A 24,513-nucleotide genomic window follows, 5' to 3' on the forward strand; every position below is an offset into this window, starting at 1 on the left:
CAAGAGACAGAAATGGAACAGGAACAGAACAGAACATAAATATAACAGAACAAGAAACGGAAACGAAACGGAAACAGAAATGGAACAAGGACAGAATATAAATATAACAGAACAAGAAACAGAAACGAAATAGAACAGAACATAAAACGAAGAACAACTGAACATAAATAGCCTATAGCATAACAAAAAATAGAAATGGATCAAAAACAAAATAGAACAGAACATAAAACGAAGAACAGAATATAAATATAATAGAGCAAGAAACAGAAATGGAACAGGAACAGAAACGAAACAGAGACAGAAGAGAACATAAAATGGAGAACAACAGAACATAACTATGACAGAACGTGTTATAAAACGAAGAAGAATAGAATATAAATATAACAGAACAAGGAATAGAAATGGAACAGGAACAGAACAGAACGTGAAACGAAGAACAACGGAACATAAATATAACAAAACAGGAAACAGAAATGGAACAGAATCAAAACAGAACATAAGATGAATAACGACAGAACATTAATACAAGAGAAATAAAGAAACAGAACACAACATAAAATGAAGAAGAAGAGAACATAAATGTAAATGGAACAGGAACAGAACACAAAACGGAGAACAGAACATAAATATATCAGAACACGAATCAGAAATGAAAGATGAACAGAACATGAAAAGAGAAGCAAAAGGACGTAAATATATCAGAACGAGAACAGAACATGAGATGAAGTAGAACAGATTACAAATGTAACAGAACAAGAAAGAGGGATGGAATAGGAACTTGAACAGTATAAATATAAAACAAAGTAAAACAGGACATAAACATAGTAATAATGTAAACACAGACAGGAGAGAACAAGAAAAAGAAATGGAGCAAGAATAGAGCAGAACATAAAACTAAGCAGAACAGAAACAAACTGAGCGAAAATAGAACAGATTAAGGAAGAAGAATAGAACAGAAACAGAATGTAAAAGGAAGGGAATATAAATAAAGGACATAAAAAGAAGAGAAAGAAAGTGGAAACAATACAAACATATTTTAACAGAAGCAAGAGACGAAACAGAATAGAAACAGAATATAACAATAAGAAAAACGATAATAAAACACAAAAATAAGAAAACTGATAACAAACACAAGAATAAAAACAAAAGCATGAACAGGAACAACACAAATGGAATAAATATAGAACAGAGATAGAATAAGAATCGAGCAGGAAGAAAAGCAAACAGAATAGGAACAGAACAGATCAGAAAAGAAAATGAATAGAGCAAAAACAGTATAACGACAGAATAGGAATATAAAGGAAAGAAAAAGAACGTCTTTTTCAAGTTTCAGGGAGTCTATTCACGTTTCCGAAATTTGTGTAGTAGTCTCGGCCATAAGAGCTCTATTTATCACATATAAGTGTCACAGAATCTGTCACGAATCGAATCTTGGTGTCTTTGTTGAGAGAAAACTTTCATACAGTTAAACTACTGTTACTTAGAATGGGATTCTTATATTAACATAGGAGAACTGGAAGCATATTTGAAATTCAATTAGCCAATAACTAACAAATCCACTTACCTCGCTGCAAGTTTTGACCGCATTTCGAGAACCGGGAAGTCAACTCCTGCTGCTCCGCGGTCCTGACTAGGATGCTGAAGAGTGTCAAGGACACCATGAAGAGGCGCATGGTACCGAAGGACCGCTACACCCACATCCACGGCAAAATTCTTCAGTATTTTGTATCAACCCTTCTCGAAAGAGGTGGCGCCCATGACTGTAACCTGGTTTTACGTAACTCTGCTGTTCCTTATGCCACGAGCGATGATCTGACAATGCTCGCGGAGACCTGGTCCAACAATTCAACGACGCGCACCACTGACTGGTCTTCACGTCACTACTTTCACCACTGTTTGAATGTCGCCCAGTGGCGGATTTCAGCCAGCTATGTCTTCTGCTCTTGCAGTAACAGTGCTCTTATTGTAATAGTTTATTTAACGTTATAAATATATCGTTTACTAAATTGATAAGTTATAATGTATTAAGAGAGCATGCACACGTTTCGCTAGTATAAATTTAGTAGAATTAAAAATTTTATATCTACATATTTTTAAATATTTTTTCTGCTGGAATTTGGTATAGTCATTAGACAACACTTCTAGATTAATAAATACATTTTTGAATTCAAGAAACTTTTACTGTTAAGGGGGGCGATGGGTGAAATTTTGGTCATTTTCAGTCAAAAATCGCATTTTCGTTTTCTTGTAAAAAATTAATCAGCAATCTCTTATTCATATGTTGAGCAAGTTTCAACGCTCTGCGGCACTCGAAATCATAAAAATTATTCAATATATAAATGGCTGCACCCTTGAACTTGAATCCCATGCAAATTTTACAAGCATTTTCTCACACTTATTTTTTCAGCACATTTCGTCAGGTTTGAAGTGTAAAGGCTCTTACAATTTTGATGCTAGGAACATGAAATTTTTACTGAATTTTCTACAAAGCATGGTTAACAAATTATAATATCAGATTTTTGATATGCTTTTTAAATAAAAAAATAATTTGTTTAACAATAGGCGCTAGAAAATTTAAAAAAATAACTTTTGACAAAGTAATATATTTTTTTTTACCTATTATAAGGATATATTTCTAAATGTGGATACTTAGTGCATTTCTAGGTACATTAAAAGTACTGTAATTTTATCTAGATCATACACTTAAAATTTATGCGAAGAGATAGATTTTTAAAACATGTCCCAATTTTTTTTTAGAAAAAGGGCATAACTCAGAAAATATTTGAGTGAAATGCATGAAAATTTGTAGCATGTATATGCATCATATGTGGAACATGTGTGCCAAAAATGAACCAACTAACTCAAATACTACAGAAATCAGAAATTTTACCCATCTCCTCCCTTAAGATAATTATGGTATATTTTTAAATTGGAAGGTACAATATTTGTAGGGAACGTTTGTTTCTCTGCTATCTTATAAAATTTAGAATATTTTAAATGTTTTCTTCCTGTTTTATTCATAATGAATGTGTTAACAAATTCCCCTTCATCAATTGAATATTTATAACTTATCTTAAATACTGTAAGAAATATTTTTTGTGATTTTTTTTTTCATGAATTGTGAAATTTAATTATTTTTAAATAAAAAGTTATTAATGAAAGAAGAACTTGATATGATTAAACAGTATTTATTAAAGTTAGAGTTTGTTCTCCAGTTTGAAATACATCGGTTTGCAAAATTTCATAAACTCGTCTAAAAAATGTGGAAGTTATTAGAGGAAGAGAGTTGGAAAATTTCAGTTACTGGAAATAAGCCACAAACTTACCGAAGGTGAGAAATTCTATCCACATTTAAATGACCAAGTCAATTGATACAGTCTCATGTTTTAGGTAATAACTCTAACGTGCTAGAGGTACTTAAAATTTTCACCATACTATTAAAGAAAGTCCATTAAAAAAAAGTCACTTTTTTTACTTTCGAAGATGTATATGCCCCCTTAAGCCAACAATTTTTTAAATTCATGATACAATGAACAAAGTGTTAAATTAAAGTGTCAAAGCATATCGCAAAAGTTTTAAGTTATCACTTTTTCGACTTTCGAAGAAGTATATACCCCCTTAAGCCAACAATTTTTTTAATTCATAATATAATGAACAGAGTGATAAATAAAGTGTCAAAGCATATTGTAAAAGTTTTAAGTCCTTCATCTAAGAACGCTATATCAACTATTAAGAGCGGTCAAGGTTCTACAAGACTGCAGCGTCACAGTGTGTGTGTGTGTGTGTGTGTGTGTGTGTATCAACAATTAGGTTATTTAAAATCGATAGTGTTGGTGATATATGGTATTTAACGAAATAAGGCCGAGGATTCTCCATATGATTACCTGACATTCACCTTACGGTTGGAAAAAGCCTCGAAAAAATCTCGACCAGGTAATCAGCCCAATCTGGAATCGAACCTAAGTCCGAGTGCAGCTCCAGATCAGCAGGCAAACTCTCTACCGCCTGAGCTACACCTGTAGCCTCGTAAACGTTTTTTTAAGGAAGGATTTTACTATTAATAAAGGACTATAAAAATCGTATTTTAAAGTCAATTAATAAATATCTAATTATAGATTTATTTAAAGATATAAAATATGTACGAAGTTAATAAAACGATAATAATGACATTATTTGTCATTGCTATGAAAGGATAAAATTTAGATTAGGTGTCTTAACCTTGTAACACAACTTATATCAATAAAAGTAACGGAGCGAGATGGATTAATGATAACGCACTGGACTAGCATTCTGGAGGTCCCAGGTTCGATCTCCGTACCAAACTCATCTGGTTTTTCCTTGGTTTTCCTCGACTGAATATAACCATTTTCAGTTAAATAAAAGCGAATGCCGGATTGGACCCAATATACGATATAATAGACACAGATAACAGCAACAGAATTCTCAACAGTAAACTACAGACAGTCGCGATATGACCTAGAAGTTAAAGCGATTGTAAATAAATAAAACTAAAGTACCGTAAAGAAATGTAATTAAAGTGCAAAAAACTCCAGCGAGAAGTCCATACGAACCGTTGTTGCTTCTGAACAAGGCCTTAACGTTGGCTAGGAGTTGACATTGACTGCCAGAGGCAACTACTTTACTCTGGGTCTAGCTCTTCACGTACTCCACTTCATTGCCATTAGAAGTGTTCAATGAAATGTTTTGACTTAAATAATAAAAATATTAATTTTGTTGTCCAGGAATGTCCAACTAAAATTAGCATTATGTTAACACTTTTAAATTAAAATGGATAATGTTTATGGAATGTTCTCATCATGAACCATTAGTTTTGCTGTAATAGGCCTACCCTGTTTAATATACTGTTATTGCAACCATATTTTTATGTTTTTTTTTATTTTTAATAGGTTATTTTACGACGCTTTATCAACCTCTTAGGTTATTTTGTGTCTGACCGAGAGGAAGGTGATAATGCCGGTGAAATAAGTCCGGGGTCCAGCACCGACAGTTATCCAGCATTTGTTCATATTGGGTTGAGAGAAAACCCCGGAAAAAACCTCAACCAGGTAACTTGTCCCGACCGGGAATCCAACCCGGACCACCTGGTTTCGTTGTCAGACGCGCTAGCCGTTACTCGACAGGTGTGGACTCCATTTTTATTAGTCTTCCTGAAAAATACTGTCTATAATATTAGGAAATTTCACGTCGCTTTGAGCATCTCCCAAATTCCAGCGCGGAATATTCAAATTCTGGGATACTCTGAGTAGCACTTCGCATCTGCGTTCTTAACTACTCGGGCAATAAAATGTTGTGGTAATAGATTGATGATAAAAATCTTCTTCTTCTTCTGCTTCTTCTTCTGCTTCTTCTTCTTCTTCTTCTTCACTTCATGGTATGGGCAATTGCCCGTTCCGACTTCAAAGGTCGCTCCATCTTTTCATTGGTCGTCCTTTTGGTTTATAATTCATTGCTTTCTTAGGAAGTCTGTAGTCGTCCATTCTCTCTACATGTAATTTCCAATCTTGTCTGTAGTTGACTATTTTATCAATAAGTGGGCATGCTTCTAGTTCTTGCCTGATATCTTAAATTCTAATTTTATCTAATCTCTAAGAATGACCGGCGATCATAACCGACTATTACACTTTTACTACGTCACACTACTTTTGACCAATAAAACGGTACGAAAGGACATCTTTCAACCAATCATGGCTGCTTATCGCACAATTTTATCGCGTCCCTAGCATTTGTTTAATTTTATCGCGTCCCTAGCAATTGTTTATTTTCATCACTACCCTAGCGTTTGTTTCTTTGTTTGCCAACATTTCAAACAGCACTGGTCTGGACGTCAAAAAAAAAAAAAAAAAAAAAACAGAAAACTACAAACCACTCCAGTCAATGCACAGCACTTTCAAATATGACTCGCATTGGCATTCAAGAACAAGAATTAATAAAGATCACTGGTCATATATGAAGAGCACCATTCGGAAATTCTGAATAAGTTGAGGGATACACCATGTACATCAACGAGTTCACTTCTTTTACGCACATGTCCAATATAACATCGACTGAACCACCAACCACTAAAACATTCAAATTTGAAAATTGTACTTTCAATAATTGTTCCTTTTAATATTATACATGTTTATTTTGTATTTCATCATCGTTAATTAAAACGTTTCTTGTTTATTTCATCATCGTTAATTAAAACGTTTCTTGTTTATTTCATCATCCCTAATTAAAACTTTTCTAACACTTGTTTATATTATTTAGGTTATGTTTGTTATAGCTTCTGCTTTATGATATTATGGATAGTCACGTATCAGAGATTGTTTAATACTAAAATTTATTGAAAATCATCTGTCAAGTGACGTTGATTACTGGGATCCGGATGATTGAAGTGGAATGCAAATGTTTTAATAAAAATAAAACTGAATCAACAAAGCCTTCTTGACTAGTAACCGTCCACAGAGTTCAATGAAGATTCCATAGTTGGCACAACTGATAACAAGAAAACATAATCATACAACATACTGCCATCTAGCGTAATGTTGAGATGGTACAATAATACATTTGAAGACAGTTGTATTTTCGTAAGCCAATTAATATTTTATTTATTGGAGTACTTTGTTACTTCTAATCTTTATATACTTTCTTCTAATCGTGTAATAGTCAATTAAATCCCACTCGAGTTTTGATTTTCTCTAGATAAATCAAAACCTCTAGTGAGATTACTGTTGATAATAAAGCTGTTGTCGGTAATGATCGCCTGTAATTCTTGTAGGCGGGTGCAGACTTGAGTGCACATGCGGTGAGCGCTAAAGCATAGATCTGTACCAATGTGGGCGTGCATTCGAGAGTTGTCAACGTATGCGTGAGTGCTTCTAAGCGCGAATGATCTGAATCAAATCCAGTCGGTTTTGTGTCACTTCTCAAAGGAAACATAATGATTTTGTGTTCACTCTGGTCAAATAAAATGTGCTTAAATTTCATCGACCAATATCAAAAGCAGCCGATATTATGGGATCCAAAAGACCCTTATCATTTTAGCACATGGATTTATATCGCCGTTGTTCTTACAATAACTCCTATGTACAAAATATAAAATTTTTCAGTAGGAAGGGAAAACACATTTATTCATTCTATAGCAGTGGTACATAGGAGACTGTGAATTCTTACATTTTCGAAAGAAAAAAATATAATTACATATAGGAGATTTTATTATTTGCTGTATCACTATTTAAGTTATTTAATAGAGCAAAAATCTGAAAATCGATAAATGTCACATAGGAGTTATTGCAGGAACAACGACGATATGCATTTATAAAGCTTTAAATATGCACGTAAATAATCTCTAAACAATCTTGAAATATGCACTATAATATGGTATATAAATTTCGAAAAAAAAAAAACAGCTACTTTTAAGTAGAGTAAAAAGATAGCAGGGTTTTAAACTTCAATACACGCACAATTTTTTTTTTAGTTGCGCAAAACATTGTGTATGTTTATTCAAAAGTAAGTTATATTTTGAAATAGATACAACATTTTTTTTAAATTAACGTAGGCCTATACAGAAAATGGTAACACATTTGTATGCATCGAACAACGGGATTTGTTCATTTATCACACTCATTTGTGTCGGTTAACATGGTAACAGATTTTGTTTATAATATGTAAAAAGTAAATTTACTTCTTACTGAATTTTTAAATCACTATCATTGATTGTGTTTTAAAATGGCTTTGACTTTACAAGATCGAATTAAGTCTTGGTTAGTGTTACTATGAATGTAAAAGAAGTTGAACAAACAATATACGAAAATTCAGACAACGTTATTTTGCCATGTTGCAGAATCGTGACGTCGAGAACATAATCGTCATGCAGAATGGTGCATATCCCCATATTTATACACCAGTTAAGAGCGACTGTCACGAAACACCTTTGGTGATCGCATAATAAACAGACATTTTCTAACATCTGGCCAGAGCATTCCCCTGATATCAATCCAGCAGATTTTTGGCGTGGGGTTATTTAAAGGACCGAGTTTTTTTTAACTAATCCTACTAAAATATGCAATTTCACAACAAATTGAAGCTATTTCACCAGATCTATTAGTAGATTAAATGCTGTTCACAACATAGAAGAAAGATTGTTGTTTGTCTAAAGGAAAAATAAAACTTCGAATTAAAAACAAGGACTCTTTCAATGCGGAACACTGTGCTTCTATTTTTGTTACTGTTTCAGATACACTGACTCATGTGGTAAGCATAAAGCCGTGTTTCTACTGGGCTGAATAATTGAATTGCTTATTTGAGAAACCACACAAGTCCATTTTAGACAAAATAAGCGTATTGTGTTTATGACATTAATATACATGTATTTGCACGTTTGTAGGAGAAAGTAGACATGTCCGCCTTATTTTTAAGTGATGTCATTACAGTATTTTCCTGAAGAGGATGAAATCAAAAAGATTTTATGGAGATGTATTCTTTTGATCTAGTCGTAACAGAGAAGGCGCACTTGAAGAGCTGTAGTGTGAGACTTCAATAAGATATCTGTATTTTCACTTTAAAACTTTTCAGAATTTTTCTTTTCATTTTGTAATATGAAGAACAAAATACATTATGTACTAAATTTGTACCTAAATAGCTTTTGTTCTCATGAACTTACATACAAAATAAATACAAACTACAGTATTATAATTTTTACTAAAAACATTTCGCGTTATTTGAAAAATAGCACATGTTCACAAACTGAACTAAAAATGGTAAACATTTTGTTAGTATTATGATTGTGTTAATGAAATTGTGTTGGTGAAAGTATATGGAAGTAATTCTGTCAATTACTATTAAATATAGTTATTTTAAGGACAGTAAGATAAATAAAGAACATATTTTATTAATTCTCTGTGTCTAGAATTGTTTTAAATTTATTGCGAATTTACTAAAAATGTATTTCAAAGAATATAACTTACTCGCAATGTGGTGATGAAACTAATCAAAGTCTTTTTCTTTATTTATCCACCAACAGAACTAAAAGTTACTGGAGGTTGTCATTCACAGAAAGGCTCAAGAAAAGGGGGCATTGATCTGAAGTACGTGTTACGGTTTTACGATGTAAAACAATAGTGGAAGTGTTCGTATTGCGACAGACCCGGAATATATAATAGAAGAGATTAGAAAGATCCATTAGTGGTTCATTAATGGTACAACGAAGAGAGTGAGTGAGAGAGATTAACGGAACGAGGACGAAAGACTGTTTAAATCTTATAAAGGGATGGATGACTATTTAATGTTTATAATTTTGATTCGACAACAAATAATTAAAAGAGCAATATTGAATTATCTGGAATCATTTTTTCAGTAAAAATAGGATAAGTATTGGGGCTAACATTTCCAAATTACAATGGAGTGATTCGGGAAGAATTGAACCAAAGTGTGTACCTATATATTTTCTTTGTGTTAGAATGTTATGTTTTTTAACGACGTTCGCAACTGCCGAGGTTATATCAGCGTCGCCGGTGTGCCGGGATTTTGTCCCGAAGGAGTTCTTTTACATGCCAGCAAATCTACTGATATGAGCCCGCATTTAAGCACACTTAAATATCATCGACCTGGCCCGGGATCGAACCCGCAACCTCGGGCATAGAATGCCAGCGCTACATCAACTGCGCCAAACAGGCCGACTTTTCCTTATGTCCTACGTCAGTGAACTATGTATTACAGTATATTATGACCGGTCAAGACAGAACCTAATATTAAATACTGCCTAGTAGTCACTGTCATATGATTCATTTTCCATTTCTATACCATGCAGATGCGAAACAAAAAATAAATAAAGTGAAGATAAAATTGAATGGAGATTAAATAAATAAAACACGAATATTGTTGGTTTATTGCATAACAATAAGAGAAATTACGAAGTATAAACCGACTTTAACAAAATTTAAAGCGACGAGAGAATTTTGTTTGAAGTATTCTGAAATAGTATTTTATTCAATTTTCAATATTCATGTAGAGTGAGATAGTGTAAGTGTTGGTAAAGGTTCACTGAAGATCTGCTGGCGTCGCACCTGGCTATGATCAAAATTATTTATAATTTTCTACCATGAACAGATATGTTCTTTCTCAGATTCTAGAAATTCATATAACATCATCATCATCATCATCATCATCATCATCATCATTAAAGTGTAATACATTTTAAAATTGCTATTTCTTCATGTCAGACTTTTCATCAACATAAGGTTTGATAGATGCAGGACGATTCAAGGTTATTGTTATTATTAATGAAATTGCTCACCATTGGTAAGATCGAATTCTTTATGATTGTTATGAATAATAAGTTTTATACATTATTTTTTAAAATGTGAATAATTGCTTAAGACTTACTTTCATAAACTTCACGGTTCTTTAAGTCTACGGAAGATGAATGAGCACTATTATTATTATTATTATTATTATTATTATTATTATTATTATTATTATTATTATCACCATTATCGCTATTACTACGGCTGTAATCTGATATCTGTTAGTACTAGTTTCACGTAATTGACTTCTTATGAAAATCGTGGTTATGATTTCTTTATGTACAGTCTTGTAATAGTAATATGCGTTACAAGAGCGGTATGTTGAAGTTTTCATGTTCGAGGAAAAGTTTGAAAAAGCGAAACGTAGTTGAGCTTTTTTTAATTTCCGAGAATTGAAAGAAAACATACCGCTCGTGTATCGTACATTATTTTGTGCGAAGATCGTTTATTACATACCTGAAAGAGGAATTTCTAATTAGTTGCAATGAAATCTCCATCTTGATTTCTGTTCAATGACGGAAAATTTGCAAAACAAAAATATATATCTTCAACATTGTTGCTTTAAAATGTTTTCTGTGTTTACTATACTCCAGCAGGCCGTGATATACGTCTGTTTTTTTCCCCCAGTCTATAAATGCGAACTTAAAACAAACGGTAAGGTTATGTAATGATTTAGAGTTTACTTAATTTTTGCAAATATTTAAAAACAATAATTAACAGTGTAATTTAGGTGAAATTGCAGTGGTAAGTTTCCAATTTACAATTATTACTATATGAACGTCTCTAAAAATAATATGTTAAAAGCCTAAAGCAGTAAAATCAATATGTCACTTAAGCGGTAAGAAGAGGGAAATTGTTATGTGTGTTAGGTTGGGAATACTGAATGTGGAATTTTAGACTTTCCGCGGATTGGTTTTGTGCGGAAACCAAGCAAATACGCACGATCTCGCACAAAAAGTTTTGTCACATAGATAGTTTTTTAAGTCCCAGAAAGAAGGCAGTGCGCATGATCAGAGGACGAGCGACCTGGTTCACAAGAGAATGACTAGATGAGGTAATAAAATTAGTTTTGTTTCGTTATATGTCTGATCATGTGCACTGCCTCCTTTCTGGGACTTACAAATTATCTATGTGACAAAACTTTTTCTACGACTGTACATACATGAATTATTTTGAAGCATTACTATTTATGTCATTATTATTGACAATACAGCTTATGCTTATAAGTTGTGAGTGTGTTTGTATGATTTGTTTTCCATTCATAAATATGAAACAATTTGATCGAATTCTCTATACCGTTAATGTTAGTAGTTTTTAATCGAAGACTGCCCAAACATGTTTATTTTGAAAATTTTCATTCTGTAAAAAAAGAAGAATATTTGCAAGGGATGAAGATCCTACCGCAATGTACAATGTAGAAAAATGTATATTACTGGGCTTTATCTTATAATATTTTCTCCTGCAAATACTATAATAATATGTTTGCATAGATAATAAGATCATTGTCATGTGCATACAATTAACTTTAATATTATTCTAGTGGAACATTTAAACTTCTTAAAATTCATTATTACAAATCATGATTAATTTTCCACATCCTATTCTTTCGCACTTTCACATTGCGGATTAAGTTTTACCTTTTTGATAACACTACATTATTAAAACACGATTACCTGCCCCTGAACTTTTAACACTAAACACCAAGCACAGCAAGTATTTCACACAGTGGCTGTCATTTAAATGAAATGCCAGCAATAACACATTCCACACGAGATATCAGTGAACCTCACAGTGGAAACAACAATTATGAACGCAATTGAGACAAATTGCTGTAAAACAGCTACCAACTTACAGCTCCGACAGTTGTGCCGATGTTGTTTGCAACCTACACTCCAAGGCACAGATTACAATTTTGCGTGGGATTGATTGTTAAGGAAGTTTCGACTCTTCCTTAGGACTGCAGTAGAAGACTCACAGGACATGCACACGGGTTCATTAATGCAGTTTACATCAAACTGGAAGAGTAATGGGGGCATTGTCACAATGCTAAAAAGAAGGAGCGTGCCACTCCGCTAGTTTTAATTCTCTCCGCTCACACACTTCAGGATGTTAGTGTCGAATTTCTACCACGCCGGATGTAACAGTTATTCTGACATAATTCGGTTGACATGGATATAATACTAAATACGCAGCATGCTGTCAATTTTTTTATATTACAGCTATTATATAAACCTGTTTTGAACTTGAAGAGAGGTTTAGTACAAACACGTTTCATAACAAAAAAAAAAATACCGTGCTGTGAAAACATGATGATTCTAATATAGTTTTGCCATTTTTATTCGTTTATCAAGAAGAGTAGTGTAGAAATAGAGAAATCAGAGAAGTAGGGTAAAGTTGCCTATTTCCGTGATACCCGTGACACTTTTGTAAAATTTAATGTCAGTCGAAACTTTGTAGTTCGACGATAGCGCCAGACATCTTTCTCTAAAGAGTGTATCTTTCCCCTACTTTTGAGACATCGGTGAACTTCATAGCAAGATACCCAATCCCGTGACATTCAGTGAAAAAAAAAAAAAAAAAAAAAAAAAACATATCACGGAATTAGGAGTATCACGGAATTAAGCAACTTTACCCTACTAGAAATACAAGTGTTAGAAATAGAGAAGTGGTATCAGAGAAGTAGTGGAAATAGAAAAGGAGTGTTGAAATTAGAGAAGGAACTGTAGAACTAGAGAGTGGTAGGAGTGACAACAGTAGGGAAATGGTAGAAGAAAACTGTGGTACAAATATGGAGTGGTTGAAAATTCAAATTATGGTTTATTTAACGACGCTCGTAACTGCAGAGGTTATATCAGCGTCGCCGGTGTGCCGGAATTTTGTCCCGCAGGAATTCTTTTAAATGTCAGTAAATCTACTGACATGAGCCTGTCGCATTTAAACACACTTAAATTCAATCGACTTCGACCGGGATCGAACCCGCAACCTCGAGCATAGAAGGCCAGCGCTATACCAACTACGGCACAAACGGCGACTGGAGTGGTAGAAGTTATGGAGTGATAGAATTTGTAAGTAGAAGAGTGGTAGAAGTTATGGAGTGATAGAATTTGTAAGTAGAAGAGTGGTAGAAGTTATGGAGTGATAGAATTTGTAAGTAGAAGAGTGGTAGAAGTAAGTGGTAGAAGTAGAGCAGTAATAGAAGTGGAGGAATGGTTGAAAAAATAGTGGTAGAAATGATACAAGTAGGGGAGTGGAAGAAGTAGGAGAATGGTAGAAGAAAATAATGGTAGAAGTGTGGAGTGGTAGAATTGGTAGAGATAGGGGAGCGGTAGAAATAGTGGTATCAGAAAAATAGTATAAATAGAATAATAGTGTTAGAATTAGAGGAAAAGTATAAGTAGGGAATGGTAGAAGCAGAGAAGTGGTAGAAGTAGGAGAGTGGTAGAAGTACGGAATAGTGGAAGTGATAGAATTAGGGAAGTGATAAAAGTAGGGAGTGGTAGAAGTGATAGAAGTATGGAGTGGTATCAAAGAAGTAGTAGAAATGGAAGAGGTCGAGTTCAAACCCAAGAATCTCATATCTAATAAAGAAGTGCTTCAACAATAGGCTACTGGACTGATATTTATAATTTAAAGTATGAAAACTCAACGACACAGATAACGATACTTTTCGAGAACATTAATCCAACATTCGTATATGATAATCCAACAACATAGATAACGACGTCCACACCTGTGGAGTAACGGTCAGCGCTTCTGGCCGTGAAACCAGGTGGCCCGGGTTCGATTCCCGGTCGGGGCAAGTTACCTGGTTGAAGTTTTTTCCGGGGTTTTCCCTCAACCCAATACGAGCAAATGCTGGGTAACTTTCGGTGTTGGACCCCGGACTCATTTCACCGGCATTATCACCTCCATATCATTCAGACGCTAAATAACCTCAGATGTTGATACAGCGTCGTAAAATGACCCAATAAAATAAAAAAAATAGATAACGACAATGTTAAGAGTATTAAAATTCACCGCGACGTAGATAACTATAATTTTAGTATAATTTAAGGGAGTAGATAACGATAATTTTAGATTATTTGAATAATCCAGCGACGAAGTACCGCCTTTCGAGTACTTATTACAAGAAACCTGCCGACTTTAGAACTTCATGAAGCTACATAACCAGGCTTCGAGACTTGGGATCCGATACAATAAGTTTACTGTGCATGTACTATAGGCTGTTGATCGCTGCAGGTAGTGAAGGTAGAGATGTGTTGAGGTAACAACGTTGCTGTTTAGAGTACGGTAGTATGGGGAAACACACACACATACATACTGAAAGTAAATATACATTACACAATGACAATGTCAAAATAAAGTGAAAAGCATTCATTCTCCTGTCTTTTATAAGCATTTGTGTTTAATTATACAGTGTTAATGGTGGAAATAAACATGTAGCAATTTTAATTTCTTCATTTATCCTATTGGTCGTCTTTAGGAAGTGCAGTTACAGTACCGAGTTGCAATGTACTACAAGACATATTTTCAGTGCCTCAAACGTAAATCTTTTTCCGTTATCTACCAAACACAGTTAGTTCTGTGAAAAGCTGCGCTCTATGTCGCATGACGTGATAGGAGCAAAACAAAAAAAAACCTTACATCATGGCAGTCTCTAAGAGATAGTCCTTTATTCTCGGGTGACTCTATGTCCACTAATTTGTTGTTTATGTTACATAATATTCCATATCCGTTATTTTTACATAAAATTGATTTCCATTGCTTTTTTACACGTTCAGTAACCGGTGTACTTGGTGTCTCATTAATTCTCTGTGTTACTTCCTCAATTAATTTGACGGCTTCACGATCTCTTGCTCTGACTTTTCTAACAGTGTAATAGTTTCAGACACAGTTTGAAAATAGGTTTATATGAAAACCAAATTATTCGTCAGAACCTTCAAATCCAGAGCTTTAATTATTCGGATTGCAGAACAGCCGTCACTCAATGTGTTGATTATCGCACAATTGTACGGGAGTATTTGGCATTATAAATAGCTGCATTAAGGCATGTACCACATCTATTAACAATGGGCTCAGGAGGTAGAGGAAGAGTGTGTTAGTTTCTTAAATTTCACAACCGTCTTTGCGTATTCGTTAGCATTCATTCTACAGTATCCTCACCCACTGTACGCTATACCACTATACTCAGTACGTCGTTCTGCGGATTTCCCACTGAACTGCTCTACTGGATCCGAAGTCTCGAAGCCTGTACATAACAATCAGAATGAAAAAAAACCTGAGAACACCAGTCTGTCAAGAGCTAGATCAACAATGTCAGGTTTATGAGGAACTCTAGGTTATAAGATGTAGCTGTAGAAAGAAAGGACACCGATCTAATTTGCAACGAAGGAAACTAAAGTTCTCTATGTTGGCTAAGTAGAAGACGTAGATGTGCAGCTCATGCATTTTATCAAGACACTCGCGATGTGCAGTACGGGAACAACGTTTCTATTCAGGGGATAAAAGTAGAAGGGAAGGTCGGGCGTGTGTCTACCGAGTTCAAGGCAAAAACTAATCCATTCCCCTATAATTCGTAAGTAGACTCATCCGATCTCTTGCGCAGCTCTGTAGGAAGAGTGGGGGAGTGTCTTGACAAAATCTGTACAATGGCAGGTTTATGTAGAGGTTTCGACAAACGTGGAACTTTACATACCGTATCATAAAACTAAAGACTGCAGTAAGTCTGAGAAAAGTGATATTGTAATGAAATTCACACAACCGGAGAACTCAGGAGGAAATGTTCGCACTATGACTATGAAACACTTTGATGTGAACTTCAGTAGTTTTAAACAAAAAATAATGTAACCATAGTACCGGTAGTGCTTTTTACATGATATATTTTAGCATTAATTAGGTCTTTAACAGATAAAATACATATGCTTTCACGTCTTAATTAACTAGGTTACCTTGTTGACTACTTAATTAACACGCGAAAGTATACTATATGCAGTATATATTATATTACAAAGTGATATAGTGTTAAAAGTTGTGTAATCAAGATGTATAATCAAGATAATTTGGACATTGTTCGAAAGTGCTCCATACCTGTCGAAAGGTACTCCATACATGAGACAGTTTTGAACATGTTACAAGAGTTTGTTCTGACTTAATTTACGCTTCAGATATATGTAATTTCTGCAAATATAACATTTTGAGGTGTTTACCTTCTTCACTAGGCATAAGGGCTATTTTCGAATGCGATAATCCAACGACATAAATAATTATGTTTTCAGAGGAGAAAATCCAACGATGTAGAAAGAAAACCGAACAACGTAGATAACGATACTTATCGAGTATGATAATCCAACGACATAAATTTTATTTTATTTTGGTAGGTTATTTTACGACGCTTTATCAACATCTTAGGTTATTTAGCGTCTGAATGAGATGAAGGTGATAATGCCGGTGAAATGAGTCCGGGGTCCAACACCGAAAGTTACCTAGCATTTACTCATATTGGGTTGAGGGAAAACCCCGGAAAAAACCTCAACCAGGTAACTTGCCCCGACCGGGAATCGAACCCGGTCCACCTGGTTTCGCGGCTAGACGTGCTAATCGTTAATCTACAGGTGTTGACAACGACATAAATGATTATGTTTTCAGAGAAGAAAATCCAACGATGTAGAAAGAAAACCGAGCAACGTAGATAACGATACTTATCGAGTATGATAATCCAACGACATAAATGATTATGTTATCGAGTAAGAAAACGCAATGACGCGACGTAGACCTACATAACAATAATGGTTATTAGAGGAGAAAAATTCGCTCCGACGCCGGGGATCGAAGCCGGGTCCTTGGTTCTACGTACCAAATGCTCTAACCACTGAGCTACGCCGAAGTTCAATCCACAGCACCGTATCGAATTTCTCTCATCTAGCGTTTTTCCCTTTGTGGTCTGACCCCATATATATATATATATATATATATATATATATATATATATATATATATGTTGACATACAGGCTGATTCACGAGGAAAGGTAAAAAATTTAGGATACGATATCTTAGGCCATATTGAGCGAAAAAGTTCATATGAACATAGGTCCGAACGATGGCGGAGCTAGATGCATTTTTTTGGTAAAACGTCTCTCCTCAATGTGACTCAGACGTTATCATATGCTGCTGACGTGAGACAAGGTGAAGTTCGCAATGAATGACATAACATTGGAATCTGCATTGTGAGCGATGTAGATAAGAGAAACAAACCGGGTGGTGGGGCATTACAAATGTCCAATCGCCTGCTCTTGTCTGATGTAATGACACAGAACCCGCAGATAACACAAATAGCCTACACTATCATCAATTCACAGCAGTTCAGACAGCTACCTACAGTACAGTAGTTATGCAGGTACAGTCATCGGAAGTGTTGTGTTTTTCAAGATGCCTTATAAATTTTCGACTACAGAATACGCCGATATTGTGTATATTTATGGTTGGTGCGATGACAGTTCCTTGCGTGCCGTCGCTGAATATGAACGACGCTTTCCGAACAGAAGAGTACCATATCGAAGAGTATTTACTGTCTATGGGGTTGGATGAAAGACTTGGTATACCAAAGGAAGGTGAAAACGAGAGAGGCGCAAATCGACCGTATCTTGGATTCTGCACGCCGCATAAAGAACAGCCACGTGCAACTCTCCCGCGCGATGAGCGCGATTCACGCCCGAGCGCAACAGTGCATTGAAGCATAAGGAGGTACCTTTGAAAATGTGCGAAAACATCGATCCCGACATCTAGAATATTAGGTATGTATGCATATGTGAATACAAACTTTAAATTTGTCCATTATCTGCCTCTAAATGCGAGTTAGTACAATGGAATCCCAGAAGTTTTTGTGAAATCAAAGAGCCATATCTCCGTAACCGTTCGAAAACGGACCTATATTCATATAAACTTTTCGACTCAGAATGACTTCAGAATTCACATCCTAAATTCTTTACCTTTCCTCGTGAATCACCCTGTATATTAAGTCAACTGCCATTGTACTAGGAGCGCACTCAATTGAGTGACTTGGTGGCCGGGATTAATCTTTACCTACATAACGATAGGCGACTTTTTGAGTCTCAAAATAAAACAATGTATATTACGATATTCATTGAGTATCAAAACGATAATTTTTGTTTGAAAATAAAAATATTGAGATACTCGTAAACTGATACTCTCTGAGTATGAATACCCGATGAACTCTTCAATCCATCACTGAGCCTCAGTTCGTAAGAAACGCGACAATTGGCTCCTCCCGCACTTTACTTTCACCGTGACACATACGAAATACTATACAGAATAATTCCCACCTATTACATCATTTTAAAGCGTAATGGTAACACAATACATGAACAATGGAGTCCGCGAATTGTTATTTCAAAGAAAAGGAAAGTCACGGAAAAGAATCGGAAATTAGTTTCATTGTGAGTATTTTTCCTGCTTGGTTTGGTTTGTTGACTTTTTAACAGCATCCTCCAGATACAGACATGCCGTCTTTATTTACTTTTATAGCTACAATTACCGCCGAAGCGTGAAGAAAAGAACTTGTTATGCTTCAGAAGCGGAAATACGTCAAAAGCTACACAATATGTGTTCTGTGGGACGATAACGAGCGACATTTCAAGGTAATGATGGAAGCACATATAAAGAAGGGAGAACATTGATAATTTTATTACTAGTGTTATAGTGCGTTTCACGAATAGAGAGGGTAGTCTCGCCGGGTTTTTAAACCAATAGCAGATCAGTTTTGCAGGAAGCCGGAAGGACTACCGAACGTTTCAAAAGAAACTTCATAATCCTTATAGAACACTCGTGTATATATCATGTATTGCATTTTACATAACGATCACAGAATTAGATGGAATGTTAGGTAAAGTTGCTCAGGTACGAAATTGCCACAGCGTTACCATCATAGTCAACATTTTAAGAACATGCTCAAGAACAAAATGCACGATCTTCACCTGTCTACGCCATGATGGTTACTGAAATGGCATGGCAACGAGTTAGAAGAGAGATCTCTTCTAACTCGTTGTGGTATGCCTTGTGCTGCTCAAGGGTATACAGGGTGATTCATGAGGGTTTACCGTCCTTTACAGAGCTTATTTCCGAAGACATTCTGATCAAAAAATGTCATATAAACATGGGTCCAATATTTAGAGATTACGTTTTGTTATTGGAACGCATTGCTGTGAACGCGTGATCTTGGTCAGCGTGCAGTCAGCAGCCAGCGCGAGCGCTACGGAAAACAAAGACAGCCGTATGCAGTTACGTAGAGCGACGAGTGCCGTTCACAAGCGTGCGGCCAAGTGTAATCAAACGGACGGCGACATTTTTTAAAATGTTTTGTAAACTCTCCAAGACTGTAAATTAGGATGTAAAATTGAACTGCAAATAATTAAGTCGGTGGAAGTGGTGTGATTTGTAATAATTGTTGTGATAAGTGCGTAAGAATAATGTAATTTCCTAGTTAAAAATATAAAAAGATGTCTGTACGAAGCTACTAAGGAGTTCACAGCACATTTTTAGCTTCATAATACTTACCAATTAAAGAAATGATACTTCTGAATGGTTCATTCCATTTTCTATTATTCTTTTACCTTCAAATTAAAGGAAAAACGATTTTACAAACAACTTTAAATTAGTGTAACTGTGAAAATATTGAGAATAGGAACTATGTTTAAGTATATGACATTTTTCTTCTCAAAATGTCTTCAGAAATAAGCTCCGTAAAGGACGGTAAATCCTCGTGAATCATCCTGTATGTCACTCAAGCGCAACTACCAAGAAACCTGTATGAGGCCAATTCAAATCGGGGAGATTATTCTGCCGAACCATGTATTATATTATATGAGTTTTATTAGTTCTATTAGTTTGTTTTGTTCGTGAAATATTCGTAACAAAGACAGTTCGTAATTTTTTTTAAATTTCTCTAAATAAATCATTCGTGGCATTGCTTAATTATGATAATACACGTAGTTCTTATGTTCCATATGTGCATTTCATATTTCCATATCATCATTTAGGTTACTTGACAGAAATAAAATTACTCTTTCAATACCAATACAAAGCAAGCTCATCACTGACATAAGACAAGAGACAAGACTTAGTATGAAAGTGAATCGGTGTTTACTCCTGTCTGTGGGTAAAGATGTATGGGGGTGGGTAGATCCACTCCACTGTGAATTTTTCATCCCAAAGGATGATGATAACGATGAAGATAACAATTAAGTAGATAATGGTGGATTGGTAGCCATAACAAAATAACCGTGAAACGAGTGTGGTTCAGAGAAACGAAGTATCTCAGGAAAGCCTCACTCATGGTAGTTCTTTTAGCTAAAAATGTCACAGGACCTGGCCATAATCTCCGGTACCGTACCTTTGGTGAGAACAATACAGCGTACTGAGTTAGGGCTGCAATTCTGGTTCATTAATATTAAAAGACACGTGACTTTCGGAGGGCGTAGATGTAAAGGAAGCAATGAAAGTGTCAGGAAGTTCTGAACTTGGCAAACAAAACAATTGCAATGCCAACTGCGTATCGCAAGACGTGAAGTGGTTCGTTGTCGCTTTAGTTATCCATTACGCATTCCTAACACGCACAATACGTCTCATACTGTATTTCACAACTAGTCAAGTCTAAATTTCCACATACGTTCTCAATTCATATAAATTTGGTTGTGCTTTAGTACCTATCAATAAATAGTTGCGTATGTCTTTCTTCCGTTAACCACCTACAGTATGACAACTGTGTTCCAAAATTCAGGGCGAAGGCCGAAGTCACTGATGGAAAAGTACAGCATCTGTTGCTCGGCACTAGCGCGCCGGTTTTCCATCCATATGGCCCGAGTTTAATCCCCGATCTGGTCATGATGGAATTTTTGATGGACAAAACGTCGCAGGCAATGGGGTTTATCACATAATTTTTTATTGTATAAATTTTGCCAAACAATTCGTTAAATACGTTCCGCCCTAAACTTTTGCCTGAAGTTTCCGATCGGACGCATTAATATACGAATAAAAAATTCTCCTTACCTTTGGAGTGCAGGACCACTTCATTCATCGCAGTTTATTACGTAAAAAGAATCTTGAAAAAACTGTGTAAATCAATTTCGAGTAAGTAACTATAAACTAACCTTTATCAAAAATAAGATGAAGTCTGACCAAGTGGATTTAGCAAATTTGTAACGATCCCAGAGACCGTAAAACTATTCTCGCCCATCACCACCACAAACCAATACCATCACCATCATGATCATCACTATCACAACAATAATCACAGTCATCACAATCACGACCATCACAATTACCACCATAAACATTTCCACCATCACCACAATTACAACCATCAACGTCATCACCGTAATTATTACAATCATCACAATAATCACATTCACAACCACCACCATAAACACCGTCACTACAATTACAACCATCACCGTCATTGCCATAATCATCACCACCATAATCATCAACACTATCACCACTATCACAATCACCAACATAATTATACTGCTATCACAACCACCACCATAATCATCACAACCATCACATAATCATCACCGATATCACAACTACCATAATCATCACAATCATCACCACTATCACAACCACCACAATAATTATCACCGTTATCACAACCACCACCATAACCACAATAATCACCATTATCACCATGACAATCGCCACCATAATCATCACTGCTATTACAACCGCCATAATCACCACCACCTTCACAACCAACACCATGACAACAAACACCATAATCATCACCACTATTAAACGTACTGCAATAACCATCACCGCCACTACAACCACAATCATCAATACAATAATCACCACCACCATCACAACCACATCACCATCACAACCACCATTTTAATCATCACCACCATTATAACTATCGCCGTCACCAACATAATCATCACCACCTTCACAACCACACCACCGTTACAACCATCGCCGTCACCAACATAATCATCACCATCATCACAACCACACCACCATTACCATAACCACCATCACAAACACATCACCACAATCACCACCATTACCACCATCACAAATACCACTTTCAGCACCATAATCAACACTACCATCACAATCACATTCACAACCATCACCATCATAAACATCACCGCTATTGCAATCACCAGAATCACCAACACCTTCACAACCACCATCACAACAAACACCATAATCATCACCACTATCAAACCCACCGCAATAACCATCACCAACATTACAACCATCATCACCAACTTAATCATCACCTCATCATAAACACCATCACCACAATCAGCATCACAAACACCACCATTATCTCCATCACAAATACCCCATCAGCACCATAATCATCACCACCATAGTCACAACCATCATCACAATCATCACCATTATCATAATCATTACAATCATCACTACCATAATCACAACCATCACCATCATCACGATCACAAGCATAACCAACATCACCATCATAATATCACTATCGGCCACCGGCGTGGCTCAGTCGGTTAAGGCGCTTGCCTTTCGGTCTGAAGTTGCGCTCGGGCGCGGGTTCGATCCCAGCTTGGGCTGATTACCTGGTTGGGTTTTTTCCGAGGTTCTCCCCTGAAATCTCGATTTGCATAATACACGTCACTGTTCGTTAACAGAAAACCACAATTAAAGTCACACGGAGTTAGTGTGCACTCGAAGTTGGTTGCTTGACGGTTGTCAGCCCACTTTGAGGTCTGTGGATATAGAGGGAAAAATTGGATCGGTGTCGGTTAGAGTTCCCGAGTAGCTCAGTGGTAGAGCGTTGGTACGTTAAACCAAAGGTCCCGGGTTCGATACCCGGCTCCAGAACAATTTTTCCCTCGAAATTAATCAAATCAACTTTACAGGGAGTTATACCTGAAATCTCGATTTGCATAATACACGTCACTGTTCGTTAACAGAAAACCACAATTTAAGTCACAAGGAGTTAGTGTGCACTCGAAGTTGGTTGCTTGACGGTTGTCACCCCACTTTGAGGTCTGTTGATATAGAGGGAAAAATTGGATCGGTGTCGGTTAGAGTTCCCGAGTAGCTCAGTGGTAGAGCGTTGGTACGTTAAACCAAAGGTCCCGGGTTCGATACCCGGCTCCGGAACAATTTTTCCCTCGAAATTATTCAAATCAACTTTACAGGGAGTTATACCTGAAATCTCGATTTGCATAATACACGTCACTGTTCGTTAACAGAAAACCACAATTTAAGTCACACGGAGTTAGTGTGCACTCGAAGTTGGTTGCTTGACGGTTGTCAGCCCACTTTGAGGTCTATGGATATAGAGGGAAAAATTGGATCGGTGTCGGTTAGAGTTCCCGAGTGGCTCGGTGGTAGAGCGTTGGTACGTTAAACCAAAGGTCCCGGGTTCGATACCCGGCTCCAGAACAATTTTTCCCTCGAAATTATTCAAATCAACTTTACAGGGAGTTATACCTGAAATCTCGATTTGCATAATACACGTCACTGTTCGTTAACAGAAAACCACAATTTAAGTCACACGGAGTTAGTGTGCACTCGAAGTTGGTTGCTTGACGGTTGTCAGCCCACTTTGAGGTCTGTGGATATAGAGGGAAAAATTGGATCGGTGTCGGTTAGAGTTCCCGAGTAGCTCAGTGGTAGAGCGTTGGTACGTTAAACCAAAGGTCCCGGGTTCGATACCCGGCTCCAGAACAATTTTTCCCTCGAAATTATTCAAATCAACTTTACAGGGAATTATACCTGAAATCTCGATTTGCATAATACACGTCACTGTTCGTTAACAGAAAACCACAATTTAAGTCACAAGGAGTTAGTGTGCACTCGAAGTTGGTTGCTTGACGGTTGTCAGCCCACTTTGAGGTCTGTTGATATAGAGGGAAAAATTGGATCGGTGTCGGTTAGAGTTCCCGAGTATCTCAGTGGTAGAGCGTTGGTACGTTAAACCAAAGGTCCCGGGTTCGATACCCGGCTCCGGAACAATTTTTCCCTCGAAATTATTCAAATCAACTTTACAGGGAATTATACCTGAAATCTCGATTTGCATAATACACGTCTCTGTTCGTTAACAGAAAACCACAATTTAAGTCACACGGAGTTAGTGTGCACTCGAAGTTGGTTGCTTGACGGTTGTCAGCCCACTTTGAGATCTGTGGATATAGAGGGAAA

The 24,513-nt window shown here is 36.1% G+C and overlaps 1 protein-coding gene across 3 annotated transcripts in view; it reads right to left on the minus strand.

Moving 5' to 3' along the window:
- The window catches only part of LOC138703166 (tubulin alpha-2 chain-like), a 69,967-nt gene that overhangs the window by 17,057 nt on the left and 28,397 nt on the right, over positions 1 to 24,513 (minus strand). Inside the window, exons 1-2 of one of the 3 annotated variants that reach the window (XM_069830833.1) lie at positions 11,981 to 12,108; positions 1,565 to 1,937 (exon numbers count right to left, since the gene is read on the minus strand). The exons of 1 other annotated variant lie outside the window; for it this stretch is intronic. In XM_069830833.1, the coding sequence (XP_069686934.1) occupies positions 1,565 to 1,673 (109 nt within the window). In that variant the 5' untranslated portion in view covers positions 1,674 to 1,937; positions 11,981 to 12,108. Of the gene's footprint in view, positions 1 to 1,564; positions 2,007 to 11,980; positions 12,109 to 24,513 lie in introns of those variants that run through there. One more of the 3 variants, XM_069830832.1, reaches the window with a different exon arrangement.

This window comes from Periplaneta americana, chromosome 7 (assembly GCF_040183065.1).
Source record: "Periplaneta americana isolate PAMFEO1 chromosome 7, P.americana_PAMFEO1_priV1, whole genome shotgun sequence".
Classification (NCBI taxonomy): Eukaryota; Metazoa; Arthropoda; class Insecta; order Blattodea; family Blattidae; genus Periplaneta; species Periplaneta americana.